Source organism: Sminthopsis crassicaudata, chromosome 3, assembly GCF_048593235.1.
Source record: "Sminthopsis crassicaudata isolate SCR6 chromosome 3, ASM4859323v1, whole genome shotgun sequence".
NCBI classification, from domain to species: Eukaryota; Metazoa; Chordata; class Mammalia; order Dasyuromorphia; family Dasyuridae; genus Sminthopsis; species Sminthopsis crassicaudata.
The window spans coordinates 546,300,849-546,315,158 of record NC_133619.1 but is presented as its reverse complement, the minus strand read 5'-3'; the positions used below and the strand labels follow the sequence as shown (position 1 = coordinate 546,315,158).

Below are 14,310 nucleotides of genomic sequence, written 5' to 3'. Positions count from 1 at the left end.
AAGAGGCATCTACTCTGGGGGAAGCATTGAGCCTTTTAAGTCTTACATATGGCACATAGTCCACATGTAAATCTCATGATGGAAGAAATTGTTTAAATTTTTTGTGTTCTAGAAATCTGGGCAGTGCTCTACAAAGTAAATGCTAAATAAGTGTTGGTTGTACTGAAGTGAAATTATTTGAAAAACATCAATTAACACTAAGCAAGGAAAGAAAAAGAAAAGCAATTCAAAATAGAAAGGGAGCCTTGACCGTAGTATTTGTTGCTTGTTTTTTGGCCCATTTAATTTTACTACCAGGAGCCCAATAATTAATTTGGATTATGAAAAAGGAACTTTATAAATTAATTTTTTCAGACTATAGTTACATCTGATAATTCTAACAATTTTTTATTGTTTCGGAGTAGAAATACAGGTTGATATTTTTAAGCTTCCTTCTTACAACCAACATTACAAGAACAAAATAAAGATATTCTCTAAAACAATCTATATGCTAATATATATGTGTGCACATATATATAAACATATACACACACATATGTGTATTAGATAAATGTTACTCCCAGAGAGTAGTAACATCCTGATAAAAATATTAAAGAACAATGTTAACTGTATACTGGAGCTGCAACAAAAGATTTGCAAAGACTGGTAAATTAAAATCTCTGAACCATAGAAAATATTCAAAAAATATAGACTTTTATACCCTAGTATCTTTAATAATCATCCTTTTACTTCAAAATATTCCACTGCTGTTCACCACAATACAATTTTAAAAGAAAATGTTTAATAGTCTTTAAGAAATATATGCAAATACATAATATCTGCAATGTTTTCTGATTGTTTCATGAATCCTGAGCATTTCAGAAAAGTGTCATTATCAAAAAGCTGACAGAAATTATCTTCTGTTTCTTCTGGATATATTCATGTTCATAAACGGATCATCATCATCCTGAAATGATACACAAGTATTATTGTAATGGAAAGCTTTTCATACTTCATTTAAGTTTAAGAGGCAGAATAGTTGACAAGGAACAAAGCACCAAGATTTTCTCACGTTCTTTTTCCCTGTAGGTTAAGTCTCACTCTTCTTTCTCTAAGGCTCTCCACCATCACAAAGAAATGAGGCCTTTATTTTTTAATTCCTTCTCTCAAAAAAAAAAAAATTAGGCTACAGCAAGAAATACTCAAGATGATAAAATAAATTAGCTTTTTATCACTTTTTAAAAGATTTTACTTGTTTTTTTAAATCTGAGACTATATAGACCATTAAGAAGATTTACATAAACATACAAAATGAGAGACTTACAAGGTAATTAAATTGCTTTCTATTCCTGTATAGACATAAAATGAGTATTCAAGATTTTAAAAGTCTGTCAGTCTCTCTCATACATATACACATATACATGCATATACCTAAACAGCTATATCTAGTAAATATATTAAAAGTCCATTAGTCAGACAAATTAAAAAGATGTGAGGTGTGTATTGAAAAATCCTTAAATCCCTTAAAAGTCCAAAGGCTTCTGGAATGTTTTCTGTGACCTTATATGCAAATAAAGATTTAACTGTTCTGGGAATCTACTGTCAACACAATAATTACATTACAGAAAAGATCTAACTCAGGAACTATGATGCTGTCCAGTATCTTTATCTTACATTCCTATTCTACATCTCTGGGGGTTTCACCTCATGATTCTACAATCAAAACTGGAAATAAAACAGTTAATCTCCTAGTCACAGAAAAGCAATGAGCCAGTAAATCTACCTTTTAATAATATCTGGAATAAGGCCATTGCTATAGTATTTGAATTCTAAAAGCTTTTTTTATGGAGAAATACAGTTAAAGGCAAATAAAGAGAACATAAGTACTAGATATCATCTATGTAACATAATTAAGTGACTGTCAATAAGGTATGCAGTTATTAATAATCCATTAGTCAAATTAATCAAAAGGATATGAGATGCACATGGATATTCTAAAAGAGCAGAAAAATCCTAAAATCCTTTAAAGCCCAATGGCTTCTGCAAAGAAAAACATTTTGAGATAAATTCAATTATCGATTACTAGCCTATAGAAACTTGGAGGTTAATTTAGAATGTATAATGTGGCTGAAGGATGGAAATACAATTATAAAATTCTATAATTCGCTATTTCTTTTTCTTTTAATTCAGGCAAATTATTTATGTTAGACATTGTTTGCTCTGAAGGGTTTGTGAGAAGATAAAAGAGTTGGCTAAATCTGACTATGATATTGAATAATTTGGCTCATGAACACACAATATGGATTAGTGAGGGGGATGAGTATAGGTCATCTAAGGATGGGCCTAATAAAATAAGGAAAGGTATATATCAATAGAATTAATTTTTTCCAGCAATTAATAAAGATTGTCAGCTAAAGTCAAGAGAACTTTAGTGAGCAATCTGCACTGACAAATGGAATATTCACACTTAAGAAATCATGTCTCTTTGAAGTGTGAAAATGAAAATATTTCCATAGTTACCATTAGCAAAAATTGTCTAAACTAAAATAGAATTTGCTAATTGTTCTTTCCATTCTGTGAACTTTAGCCAATGTCAGTTTTCAACGATGATATATACTTATATAAAATCTAACCAATTAGAATATTATAATATCCCTATATATTTACAACATAATATTTTACTGTAGATAATACTACTAAATACTTTCATATCCATGATTCCATGTGATCTTCATAGAGGAAGATTTTACAAACGGATAAATGAGATGAAGTGATTTGCCCAAGGCTACTACATAGGTATCTCCCCTAACTAATTGGTCATAAGATGTGCTTATGTTGGACAAAAAAGAGTGGTCAAAATTGGGAGACATTCCAAAGAATCAAGAAATGCTGATCACCCCACATGACTAAAATCAGAGGATACACCAAATAAGGATATAAAGATAAGTTCTCAAGATAAAAGGGGTGAGAAAAACAAAGTCTGGTGCCAAGTAAACATGATCAAATATACTAATTGAGAAAAATTGGGAGAAACTGTAAACTAAAAGTAAGAATCTGAGTTGCTTCCATTCCCTTCTCTTTTGCTTCCGTTATATTCCACCTAAAATCCCACCTCTACATGAAGCTTTTCCAGACTTCTTGTAATGATGCTTTCTTCCCTTTGTGACTGTCTTCAATAGATCCTGTTTGTACATAGGTCTGGTTTGTACATAGCTGTTTATATTTTGTCTCCTCCACTGCACTGTCAGTTCCTTGAAAGTAGGGGCTCTTTTCTGTCTTTCTTTGTAAGCCCAGCACAGTGCCTGGTATATAGTAGGTGTTTAATCAATGCTTGTTGACCTGGCTGCCCTCCTACACAGCAGGTACTTCTTTTCTGAGGGAAGGAAGGAAGGGAAGGAGGGAGGAAGGAAGTTGTTCATACACTTTAAAAACACATAAACTTATGAATAAAGTCAGTGGAATAAAAGAATTATTTAGACATTTCTTTTAGTAAAAGATCTACAGAAATGTATTGGGAATTTGTTAATTGTACAAATAGAATCAAAGTTGTAACAACAATGATAACTTACCTCATCTGATTCAAAATCAACTCCTTTACCTGTCTGGCTCTGGGAACTTTTTCTGCTAAAGGAGATGCTTGAGAACCTTAAACATTAAAAGAGATGGAATTCATCAAGAGAATTCACTGAATTTTCCAAAACAATGTAGTAGTTATATTACATTCTTATTAACTTATATTCTGGCAGGAAGAGGAAAAAAAGGTCAAGTGGGAAAAAAAATCTTTGTATCAAATTTCTCTGATAGAGATTTGGTATTCAAGCTATATATATAGCTATATATTGGCTGAGGCAATTGGGGTTAAGTGACTTGCCCAGGGTCACACAGCTAGGAAGTGTTAAGTGTCTTGAGACTAGATTTGAACTCAGATCCTCCTGACTTCAGGGCTGGTGTTCTAACCACTGAACCACCTAACTGCCCCCAAACAATATTTTTAAAACAAATAATGTATAACATAACAGCCAGCCCCAAAATGGTAAGTCATCAAAAGAGATCAAATTCTTAAAAAAAAAAAAAACAAACTTATAAAATACTCACAACCATATGAAAACATGCTCCAAATCACTACCAATAAATGCAAAATCAAAACAATCTTGAGGGTTTGTTTCATAACCACAAACTGGCAAAAATGACAAAAAATGGCAAAGTCCAATTTTGAAGAGATTGCTTTTGTAAGGCATACTTATAAAAGATCACCTCTTTACCATCATACAAATGACTGAAAGATGCAGAGAATAAAAGAACCTACTATGCTTACTGTCCGTTCAATATAAAAAATATTTGATTCAGCAGAGAAAATAGTGTCTTAAAGGCTCTCCTTCAATATAAGATGCCTTCTATGCATGTCAAGATTCTGCATCAGATTTAATAGTAGAAATAACATTATGCTCTAGATTTTTAATATCAAACAAAACATCATCTACAGAAAGATATGTTCTTTAAAGATATATGCCACTCTCGTGGAGATCTGGTCACTGATTATGAAATGGCAGATATATTTCCTCATAGTGAGGTCCTTCAGATGCTTCTGTTTGCAGATGGCTAATTGATATGTTACACTGAACATAGCAGAACCTCCTATGTGAGATTCAAAATCACTTAAAGGAATGTGACTTATAATCTGTATAAGAAAAACCAAATAGATAAAACAAGCTTATCTGTTCAATCTACAATATGTAATTTTGTGAACAACCTGTAGAACTGGTCATGAGTATTTTTTTTAATAAAGAGTACAATTATATAAATGAGCTCATCTCAGAACTATTCTCACTACTATAACCTCTGAAAATGTGAAATTGTCAAAGGGAAATGGAGAGGCACATGATAGCCATAAGCAGGATGCTACACAACACAAGGGAGAAGCATTATTAAAAATGTGCTCAAAGTAAAAAGATGAGCTATTCACAAGGTCCATGGACAAATCTCATATTCCCCTGTATCCTTATAATTTTAGTAGAACTTGGGAAAGACCCCTAATACACTGGTTATATTCACTGTGATGAGTTTAATTTAATGAAGGATATGGATAGGAATTACAAAGGATGAACAGTCACGAATAGGTTGCAATCTACATCCCTAAAAGTAATTATCAACATGAATTGTCAGAGAACCTTTAAAGTATGTTGAAGTAAAAGTATTCAGTATAATTCTCTTCATCTATGATTACTGATCAAATGCCATACTTTATTAAGCAAATATTAATTAAATTCATAATATGAAAGGTACTATGCTGAGTTCTGGGAATACAAAGATGTGTGGTTAGGGGGGGTTGATCAAAGAAAGTTTCATGGATGAGGTGACACAAGCCACATAGGCCATTAAAGAAGAAAGAATTTCAACAGGTGTTGAAGTGGAGAGAGTATATCACACACAAGGGAGGAGGTTAGGTTCTTACTAGATGCTAAGTCAGTACTTAATTCTCTAGTTCAGGGTTCACACTTTTAGTTCACACCTTTAAAAGGAGTTCTGAAAAGGAGTTTACACACCTTTAAAAAGGAGCAAGTTCATTGGTCAGTAAGGAGTTCCCACAAGCCCCTGGGAGTACCCATAAGCCCATTCTCTGGGAGGATAAAAAGAGGAGCAGTGAGTCTGAGGCGGCAGTCTGGATTGGGTCAAGGGCAAGACTTCCCATGAGAACTTCAGGGAAGCTGGAGGAGATTCAGAGCCAGGATTCAGGAAGAAAAGGATGTGAGATTCTACCTTCGCTCTGGCTAGAGGATCCAGAAGACTCCCAAGAAACCTGCTCACAGCTCTTTAACCTCGTGCTGTTCACCCTGGCTCCTAGCCTGGGTGGCCAAGCCAAGATGGGTAGCCGAAAGAGGTAAGGATTTTGGTAGTGAACACATGGGTCTTCTGACCAGGTGTTCACCAGGGAACCAACAAGTCAGGGCATCAGTTAGGGCATTATGTGAATAGGTATAATAAAGGCTTTTAAGATTACATGTGGTTGTTCTTGAGTGCGCTACCGGTTACTAAGCTATAGATTCAAGAGATTGTGGCCAGAGACCTTAGAAGGCCTCAGAGGAGGCGAGCCGGGTAGAGCTCACACTGCAAAGGACAGTGGTCAAAGGTACTCTGGTGGGTCTAGGACAGACTAGTAATTGTAACTGCCAGGAGAGCACGTTACAAATGGCGCCCAACGTGGTGGACGCATCAGGAATTATCAGGTTTTGAAAATATTTAATATTCAGAATTAAGATTCTGAAAGATCCGGTAGAAACGCCACTTAGGAGGGAAGACAGAGAAGCAATATGGACCCAGGTAAATCTGGGATCAGACTCAAGGACACAGCTGAACATAATGCTTATTATATAAAGAGGTTAAAGAGCCAGATGGAAGATCTTTTAACAAAGATCACCACTGAAGAACAGCAGGAAGCTTGTAATCAAGCTCCGAGAAGGCTATCCCCACACCCATTAAATATAGCTCGGAGAGGGAGCAACCTAGAGCTAGTGCGTATGTATGACAGTATAGAGTATAAAATGCCACAGCAAGAGTTGCTGGAATTGCAGGTTAAACTACAGATTGAGCTAGAGAAAGAAGAAAAAGCTAGGTTACTACAGATAGAACAGGAAGAGTTCAAACCAGTGGCTGAAACTAAGGAAGGAAATAAACGAACCACATGGATTTCAGTTGTAGAAATTCTTCTTAGCATTTTGTTGGTTTACCTCCTGCATTGTTGTTTTGAGGAATTTATTGATTACTCTTCCATTGAGAAGAAGTTTAGTTCTTTTTATGTGCAAAGCTCAGGTTTGATTTTAAATCAGCCTTTGGGGGATTTTCCAATTCTTCTTCCCTCTGCCTCACCTTCTTGGGCCAAGGGAGAAGGGGGAGGAAAAGGAAGGGCGATAATATCATCAGCACTGCCCATTAATCCATTCAAAACTCCTGTGTCTTCATTTCAAAAGACAGGAGTAGGCTTTATGCCCCAAGGCAAAAAGGAATTGTGGGGTATTGAGTATAATCAGAAAAGTTTTAAAAATACAGTTCAGTTAATTTCTAAGAAACCTTACAGGGATAAGATCTTGCAGTTAGAGAGAGTGGAGTTTTATCCTTGTAAAACTGCTAGGATCGTCTTTGGAGAGTTGGAACTCCTCTTTTATTACCTCGCGGATTTTCCACTTCCACAGGTGAGCTTGATTTCCCAACCCCCTACGGGTACTTATAAAACAGTGTTTATGTTTAGAATGGGTTGGAAAATTGCTATTTTAATCACTAGAATAAATAGACAGTGTGTGATCTTTGACCCAGGAGGAAAAGTAATATCAGATTTATTGATTCACACTCCTGGAGTACAATTCGGTATCAGAAATTCAAACTTTGATTTTTAGGCAAAAGAATTCAGGGATATAGCCGAGTGTTCTAGTAAAGTCATTACTGCACAGACTATCCCCAAGATCTTCTCTTCTAAACAAGAGAAGGGAATTTTGGGATATGTGATTGCTTACAATTTTTAAATTTTGATTTTACATTTTTAAACATTTTTGATTTTACATCTTCAAAGTATTTTGATTTTACATTTTAAAGTTATTTTGGTTTTATATTTTTAATCTATTTTGGTTTTACAATTTTAAATTCTTTGCCTTTTACCTTAGCAATGCACTTCGGGCATACATAGAAAGTGCAGCTAAGTGACAAACTGACTGACTTTTGTCTGACTTTTGATCTTTTTGACAACAACTTTGTTTCCACTGTGATGTGGAAAGGCCTGGATGGCATTTGGAAAGGCCCAAGTTGGGCCCTGGGTACATTCCTTCCTAGGTGCAGATCCAGCAGTAGAGTTCATCCCCACCAGAGACATTTGTAACCTGGGGATCCAAGAAAAGGACCAGACAACAGTCCAGAGGGACCAGCCAGATGTCCGCAGCCCTTCAGACGCTGATGACAGCAACGTCCCTCCTGACCGTGACACCAGAGACACCAGACACAGTTCCAGTGTTGCAGCTGAAATGGACTGTTTTGGGTGATACGCGATATAAAGACTGTAAATGGACAATGGGCCTGCTTGCTTCTCCCGTGGCCACTTGCCATATGGTGGCCTGGGAAGAGGCTTTGCCCTATGCTTTTAAATTAGTGGGTGAAAAACCAACACACCCACCTGCCATTGTTATTGAGACAATGTTACTGGACATGACTTTGCTTATGTGCACCTGTGAAACTAGAATTGTTCTAGAATTGTGAAAAGTGCAATAGAGAATTGTGATAAGCTAGAATTGCTCTAGAATTGTGAAAAGTGCAATAGAGAATTGTGATAAGCTAGAATTGTTCTAGAATTGTGAAAAGTGCAATAGAGAATTGTGATAAGCTAGAATTGTTCTAGAATTGTGAAAAGTGCAATAGAGAATTGTGATAAACTAGAATTGTTCTAGGATTGTGACAAGTGCAATTGAGAATTGTGATAAGCTAGAATTGTTCTAGGAGTGTGAAAAGTGCAACAGAAAATTGTAAGAAACTAGAATTGGTCTAGAACTGTGATAAATGTAACTAGAATTGTGACAACCTACCTACTAATATTTGTTAACTAGAATTGTGATGTTTTACCTTGTTGACTTCCCACCTCAGTGTTGACATCCTACCTCATTGGCATCCAACCTCTTTGGCATATTATATCGAGTATGACTTTGATTAATGGGTTGAACATTTGGGCCACTGTTGAGCCTGGTTCTCATTGTCATACTTCTGTTTACTGATCTGCTGCTTTGTACCTCCTTGGGCATAACACTGTCATCTCATGGATCAAGTGAACTATAGCTGGTGCTAAAAGTTTAGCTTGGTGAGATGTGCGGTTCCCGCAAAACAAGAGAAAGGGAATTGTAAGGGCCCTTTAAATGGGCGGACACAGTGCATCGGGAGATTGAGGCCCAGAAGTAATTTCTGTGGATATTAGGACTGCCCTTGGGCGGGATCCTGGCCATATTGAGATAGTTTCGTAATGGGTGACTCTCTCGCTGATTGGCTGTGTGTGTGACCTCACAGGCCCTATGTAAGCCCACTGCAGGCAGCAACCGCCCTCTTTAACCTCGTGCTGTTCACCCTGGCTCCTAGCCTGGGTGGCCAAGCCAAGATGGGTAGCCGAAAGAGGTAAGGATTTTGGTAGTGAACACATGGGTCTTCTGACCAGGTGTTCACCAGGGAACCAACAAGTCAGGGCATCAGTTAGGGCATTATGTGAGTAGGTATAATAAAGGCTTTTAAGATTAAAAAAAAAAAAAAAAAAAGAAACCTGCTCACAGAGGAAAAGATTTACAGAAAAGAAACCTTCTCTCAGAGAAGGATTACAATTGAGAGACGACAGGACACTACAATTTGGCGCCCAAAGTGGGGCAAAGACTTTTGCTTATCCTGACAAGGACTTATTCTGAGTCCTTCACAGGGAGCTAGCTTGGACTTGACAGAGGAGTGCAAATCAAGACAAAACTGGGAAAAAGTGGTCTTACTCTGAATGAAATGTAGATAAAGGAAAGTAAAATGAAATAAAGTTAGAGAAGCAGGATGAAGCAAAATGTAGAGGCATTTAAATGGCTTGACTAAACACACAATATGCATATACAAACAAATATAATTCTTTTAACTCCTAACTCAGATTTTATGTCCTCTGGGCATTTAGCTCATTTTTCAAACTGAGAATTCAAATTTCAAATTGAGAAAATTATAAAACTATTTTTTTTTCTCCTTCACCTTATTAACAACATGCAAATAAAATAAAGGGCAATTTAGTAAATGTAGCATACAAAATTCAGGACATTGCTACAAACTTTAAAATACAGGAGAAGTAGCTCAGTCTAGTGGGTAGAAAATAAGTTTTAAAGCTTGGAAGATGTGGATTCAACCCTTGGAAAGTAATTTAAACTGTCAGTGTTCTAGGACTCAGCTTATTAAAGTGTAGTTCATGACCCCATATAGGGTCTTGTAATTGAATGTGAGGGTCATACAATGATTTATGTACTCAGGGTCATATAAAAATTTCTCAGAAGAAAAAGGGTCACAAATGGGAAAAAGTTTAAGAAGTCCTGCATTAGGATCAAAAGTTTGTACTCATATAGGGTATTTCCTTACCTCACTGTTCCCTTCAGCAATGAAATTACCCATCCAAACCGTATTCCTTTATGAAACACTATATTCTAATATTTTTGAACTAAGAAAAATACCAAATTTGAGTAACTTCGACAAATAAAGCAGGGCTCTGGGCCAATAACCTGGCTTCATCTATTCATATTGATTTGTGTGATTCTCTGGATAAAATGCATATTCAACTGGCCTGTGCTCCATCCTATTCATACACCATAAGTCACAATAGTGACTTTGTTTACTCACTTTAAAATGTGGTTGACATGCAGTATCAGTGAAGCAGATTTTCTAAAACTGCATAATTTCAGACATGTAAAGTTTGAGAGAATTTCTACTCAATTTCTTCAGATCTTATGGAACTTACAACTCCTTAATACCTAAATGCTGAAAAGATTTCCCAATAGCAGGAAAAGATTCAAGAGCTAATTTTCTAGGGAACCTGGAGATAAGCAGACAGTAAGTACCAGAATCGTGACTCAGTGACAAATATGAATCAAATAAACCTCAAAGGAAGAAAAGTTACAGAGTTGTGGTAGTAGAGGCAATGCCTGAAGTAGCAATAGGGAAAGCAAAAGACTATTTCCACTCCTATATCAAAACTAGTGAGTTGGAGACTATGAGCTGAAATGTGTAGCCATGGAAGCAAAAGGAAGCCAAGTTTCAATGAATACAAGATAATAGAAGCAGTGAGAAAGCAAAAAGTTTAAGATAAAAGATAATTTGTTATCTAAAGAGCCAGTTTTACAGAGCTCACAATGTAAGGAGTAGGTAACTTTAAAGTGGGATGATGGAATTATTGATTTAAAGGAAACATTAATAAGTACAATGGGAAGAAGAATGAAGTCTGAAAAATGGCATCTGGGGGTACAGATTCAATGGGATAGAGACAATACGACAGCAGAGAAGTATGTAAATTATTTAGGAATGAGTTCAAGTATATTATGATTAACCATAGATTTGGGACTCTGCCAGGACTTCAGACAGCTATGTGCAACTGGAAAGTAGTAAAGTGAGGAGATTGCCTACACAGAATAAAAACAGCTGTTATGGATTTGCAGAATATTAGAGAGCTTTCTCAGAGTAGGAACACACAAACAGACTATCACTAGGCCTCTCTTCAATGCCTTTCCAAATCCTAAGGTTATACCACTATATCATGGTGGGGCATTAGAGGAAGAATCTATACTTATATACTTATTTATAGTATATATATATATATAGTTGCTTTACTCAATAACCAACTGAAATGGCATTAAAATCTATTTTTACTATGTATGACTATATAATACAATTAATCTAAATGAAAAGAGTTTCTTTCTATAATAAGGAAACAATACAGATGAAAGTGGGTTTTATTTTAAGTTTTTTAAACATCTCTTATTCAAAAATGTCATAGCACTTACTTTTTATCTACTTTAGAAGTAGTGGGGAAAAAGTCATCATTCATGTCAGAATCATCATCTTCAATAACCTAAGAGAGAAAAAGAAACATCTAAAATTTTCTCAAAAAATTAGAATGCTTGAATAAAAACTGTTTTTTAGATTTTTTAGATTTTTAGATTTAGATTGTTTAGATTTTTTCTAAATGAAAACATATTGCTTATTATTATGTTAGCAGTATGATGCTCATAAGAACTATCTTATTTCTGATCCTCTGCCAATGCCATTCTGCAATAAAAAAGTCACACACATTACTTCCCACCATGACCTAAAATGGGTCCTTTACACCCCAGCTTCTACTGAGGCCTTGTAACTGAATGTGGAGGTTGCAAAATTATGATCATCAGTAAATGTTTGATTTGTATATCTATTTCATATATCTATATATTTCATGTCACATAAAAATTTCTCCAGCAAAAAGGGTTGTAAGTGAAAAAAGTTTAATAAGCTCTCTGATCTACATGACCTAGGTGTTGTGGTAGGTATGCAGGAGTGTTCACCCTATATGGCACTTCTTTGAGAATTTGACAATCAATAAAAAAATCAATAACCCTCAACCTAATAACTGAAAGTCAGATACAAAATTCCTTCTCATTAGAGAACCAAACCTATAATATTTCATCAGTGTGGAAAACTCTCAATATGGAAACTCCCTCTACCAATGAAGCTCATAGTAGTTGTCTAGATTACTGGAAGATTGAGATTTACCCAGAGTTACGTAACTAGTACATCAGAGGCAAAACTTTAGCCCACATCTTATTAACTCCAAGGTTGGGTCATCTATCTTTAAAAGGAGCAACTGTGGTCAGCTATTTCTATTAATTAAAACTTGGCATTAATGAAGCAAGTTCAGAGTTTCAATTTCTATAAAGGCCTGTTACTTTTGCTAACAGATGATCAAACTGCATCCAAACCTGGCTGACAGGAGGCAGCATGGAATAATAGAAAAAGTTAAAGATTTAGAACAAGAATCAAAGAATCAGAACTTAAAATAGGAAGATTTCTTATACTTATATATTTCTATATACCTTACATATTTCTAATATACAATTGTAACCAAACAGGCAATACAGAAAGTTAAAAATGCAAATTTTTGTTATGGAGTTTCTTTCTTATTTTTTAATCTACTTGCAGAACCAAAAAAAATTGCATTTAAAAAAAACATTTCTTACCTCTGAGTAATTCTTACTGGTGGCACTACGGGTGGGTTGTTGTCGTGCAGATTTAAAAGCTAAAATAAAACAAATGCAACACACAATGTATGTTTTTTCTTTTTAAAACAGTAAAATTGAGTTTGCATATTTCTGTTTGGAGATTTTCCAAGTCTTGTTTACAATTGCTCGTTATGACTAATTTTAGAATAATTTGCTCTGAATTTGCCTTTTAATCTGAAGAGCTTCTATTCTTATGTACAATGCACAGTTTATTCAGATATTATAGTAGTAGTTTTTTATGAATTGTTCTACCCTATAATTGTAACATACCTAAAACTCAATCTGATTACTTAATAAAGGTATGACTAGAAAAACCATGAAAAATCCAGCTGGAGAAGCCTACAAATAGGTTTGGTATGGATGTTTCTATCCATCCTTTTGGCTCAACAGAAGGTAGTAGAGATACTGTCAGTCTCAAAACTTCTCTTTTCATCAAATTAACACTTGTTTTTCTGAAAGAAATATTTTAAAATATGACCCAACAGAAAAATATATTTTTTGATACATATTATGACCTGGAATGCTCCAATAGCTCCCTATTGCCTATGTGATAAAATATAAAGTCCTCTGGCTTTGAAAGTTTTAACAACATGGTTCCAACCTACTACATTATACATTACTCTTCTTCCCATTCTCTACAATCTTTCCAGGCCATGTGATCTCCGTTTCTCACACCTGGTACTTTTCCTGCCTCCAGGATTTTCCACTGCTCATCCCATCTAGAATACACTTCTTCCTTGACTTTGCCTCACAGAATGCTTCATTTCTTTGTTCAAAATTCTCCAGGAATTTGGGATGGGGATGAGAGGTGACTGGGAGGAGAAGAAAAGTGCAAGAGAAACTAAAACTCTTTTTTAATGGTAAAGAGGTAGTTCCTAAATACTGCTTAACAATATTTCCAAGAACAAGTTATGCCAAACATGTTAACATATTGTTTTGTTGGTTTACAGGACAGAAGAAAAGAGGTATTCTGATTGACAAGTGAAACCCACAAAAGGTTAACATTTTCAAAGGAAAACTGAAAAATTAGAACAAAATCAATGACAAGAAAGAAAATATGGAAAAGAAAGTAAAGGAGTAGCATCTAAACGTCAGCATGAGGATATGACACAACAAGGTGTCCTTATTATGAAGAAAGACAATGATAGAAAAAAGTGAGTTTTGTAATAACTACGTGGCAGTGTGGGACACAGCAACTTCTGTCTCTAAATAGTAAAGACTATAAAACATCACTAATAAGATGTAAGTCATTATATAGAGTATACTTGCTATCTAGCAGCACCTATGCCATATGTGTGTGTGTGTGTATATAATATGTATACATAATATATATATACACATATATAATATATATATATATATATATATATATATATATGTATATTCTAGTTTTGCTCTAATGACAGAGCTATTATGGTACAGTAAAAAGAATGCTAAATATACAGTGCAAAGCTGTGTTTATGAAACCCAGATCTGCCACTTACTAGCTAAAAGATATTAGGAAAATCTTTTAACTTCTCCAGATCCCAATGTCCTCATTTATTAAATTGAG

General features: G+C 35.0%; 1 protein-coding gene across 7 annotated transcripts in view; it reads right to left on the bottom strand.

Annotated features, from left to right (window-relative positions):
- Positions 1 to 364: 364 nt before the first annotated feature.
- Positions 365 to 14,310, bottom strand: part of MRE11 (MRE11 homolog, double strand break repair nuclease) — a 74,544-nt gene continuing 60,598 nt past the window's right edge. For 6 of the 7 annotated variants that reach the window (XM_074304498.1, XM_074304500.1, XM_074304499.1 and 3 more), the window contains 4 exons: positions 12,717 to 12,775; positions 11,508 to 11,575; positions 3,549 to 3,624; positions 365 to 3,352 (listed from right to left, as the gene is read on the bottom strand). In XM_074304498.1, coding sequence (XP_074160599.1) covers positions 3,224 to 3,352; positions 3,549 to 3,624; positions 11,508 to 11,575; positions 12,717 to 12,775 — 332 coding nt within the window. In that variant the 3' untranslated portion in view covers positions 365 to 3,223. The remainder of the gene's footprint in view (positions 3,353 to 3,548; positions 3,625 to 11,507; positions 11,576 to 12,716; positions 12,776 to 14,310) is intronic. The other variant, XM_074304501.1, reaches the window with a different exon arrangement.